This window comes from Belonocnema kinseyi, chromosome 10 (assembly GCF_010883055.1).
Source record: "Belonocnema kinseyi isolate 2016_QV_RU_SX_M_011 chromosome 10, B_treatae_v1, whole genome shotgun sequence".
NCBI classification, from domain to species: domain Eukaryota; kingdom Metazoa; phylum Arthropoda; class Insecta; order Hymenoptera; family Cynipidae; genus Belonocnema; species Belonocnema kinseyi.
The window spans coordinates 12,078,070-12,080,162 of NC_046666.1; the positions used below are offsets into that span (position 1 = coordinate 12,078,070).

At 32.9% G+C, this 2,093-nt stretch overlaps 1 protein-coding gene across 1 annotated transcript in view; it reads left to right on the forward strand.

Annotated features, from left to right (window-relative positions):
* LOC117181023 overlaps positions 1–2,093 on the forward strand; it is a 7,319-nt gene that overhangs the window by 4,957 nt on the left and 269 nt on the right. Inside the window, exon 2 of the mRNA XM_033373592.1 lies at positions 1,916–2,075. Within this exon, the coding sequence (XP_033229483.1) occupies positions 1,916–2,075 (160 nt within the window). The remainder of the gene's footprint in view (positions 1–1,915; positions 2,076–2,093) is intronic.

Below are 2,093 nucleotides of genomic sequence, written 5' to 3' on the forward strand. Positions count from 1 at the left end.
CGAGACTCTTCCAGAGTGCGAGGCGGGAATCGAACCCGCAAGCCGAAGGAGTGGGTCCAAAGCCTACGCTTTAGCCCCCACGACCATCGTCCCACTCTAGCTTATTTTTTATTTATAAATTCATATTTTTATTGTGAAAAGTAAATTTAAATATATTTTAACATATAATTTAACTATTTACAAAAAAATTATTTTAAATAAAAATGCAACTTTTTGGATAAAAAATCTTCTTCTTTGTTTGACTATTCAAGTATTTTGTTTGAAGGGTTTGGTGGGCTCGATTTATCAAGAAACCTCTTTTTTCTTAAAAATTTACATTTCTATTTCAAAATACATCTCTTTGGTTGAAAGTTTAACTATTTTATTAAAAATTAATTTTTTTTAACTGATAATTCATCTACTTCGTTAAAAGTTAAACTACATTCTTAAATTTTTTGTTATTGATTGCAGACTCACGTCTTTGGTTTAAAATTTAACTGTTTAGCCGAAGAGCCTTTTTTTTGTTAAAAATTAATTTTTTAACTGAAAAAGTAACTTTTCTATTTTTTTAATATTTCTCCTTTTAAGTGGAAAATGCTTCTTTTTCAGTAACAAAAATGGTCTCGGTCTACATTTTTATGCTTGTTAGGTAAAAATGCATCAGTTTCAGGAAAAATTAATTTTTTTTGCTTAAGTTATAGTTTGGTTTGAAAAATCAATTTTTGTAGAGAAAATTTGTCTCTTAGCTTTATGGTTCAACAATTAAAATATAATTTTATTTTTTTTTTCGGGTGAAAAATCGTTAATTGTTTAAAATTCGTATTTTTGTTTTAAAATTCTTATTTTTTGTATAAATCTCATCTTTTTGGATTGAAATATAAACTATGACATTTTTTGGTGAAAATTCATCTTTTGAGGCTGCAAATTCAACTGTTATGTTCAATATTTAATTATTGTGCCAAAAACTTAAGTATTTTTTGAGAAATCAACCTTTATTATAAAAAAGACATTTTCTTGTTTTAAATAAATTAATCATTTTTAAAAAGGATAAACCATGATTTTTTGCTTTTATCTCAGGTAATATGCAAACTTTCAAAAAATATTTTAAACAAAAGCTGTAGATCGCATTAAAATACATATTTTTTGTTCGTAGAATTTTTTTCTGCGAGTGATAGTTTCCGAGAAAATTTGAGATACATCAAATTCCGGTCACAGGGGTGCCTTCGCGGGCGCGTGAGACGTTAGAAAAGGGATAGGGGTGTAACTTAACATTATTTCTGTGACCAATCACAGGACTGCCTTCCCGCCCCCAAAAGTCGTTGGAAAAGGGGCAGGGGTGTAACTTCACATTATTTGTGTGACCAGTCGCAGGGGAACCTTAACACCCTCACAAGGCGTTGAAAAAGGTGTAGGGGTGTAACTTTACATTATTTCTGTGACCAATCACAAGAGAGACTTCCTGACCCCAGGATTCGTTGGAAAAGGGGTAGGGGTGTAACTTTACATTATTTTGGAACAAATCACAAGGGCGCCTTCCTGCCCCCAAGGGAGGTTGAAAAAGGGGTAGGGTTGTAACTTTACATTATTTATGTGATTAATCACAGGGGAGCCTTCCTGACCCCAGGAGTCGTTGGAAAAGGGGTAGAGGTGTAACTTTACATTATTTTGAGACCAATCACAAGGGCGCCTTCCTTCCCGCAAGAGTGGTTGAAAAGGGGTAGTGGTGTAATCAAAGGGGTTCCTTCCCGTCCCCACGAGGCTGATAAAGAGATAATTTTCTCAGAAACTTTTGCTCGTAGAAAAAAATTCTTAAAACAAGAAATGTGTATTTTAATCCGATCTACAACTTTTGTTTAAAAAATTTTCTTAAATTTTGCATATTACCTGAGATAAACGCAAAGAACCATAATTAATTAATTTTCAATTATCTTTTCAGGACCTCACATACGTAAGAAACGCCTAATTAATACATTACCAGGTGGCAATAGACCAACGCGGATCGACCAAGCTCCTCATCTTGTATCTGTACATTTGAATAACAATCATACCTGCTCTGGTACAATTTTATACGGAAACGTTATTTTGGTTATGGCTGAGTGCGTCCACGACGATGA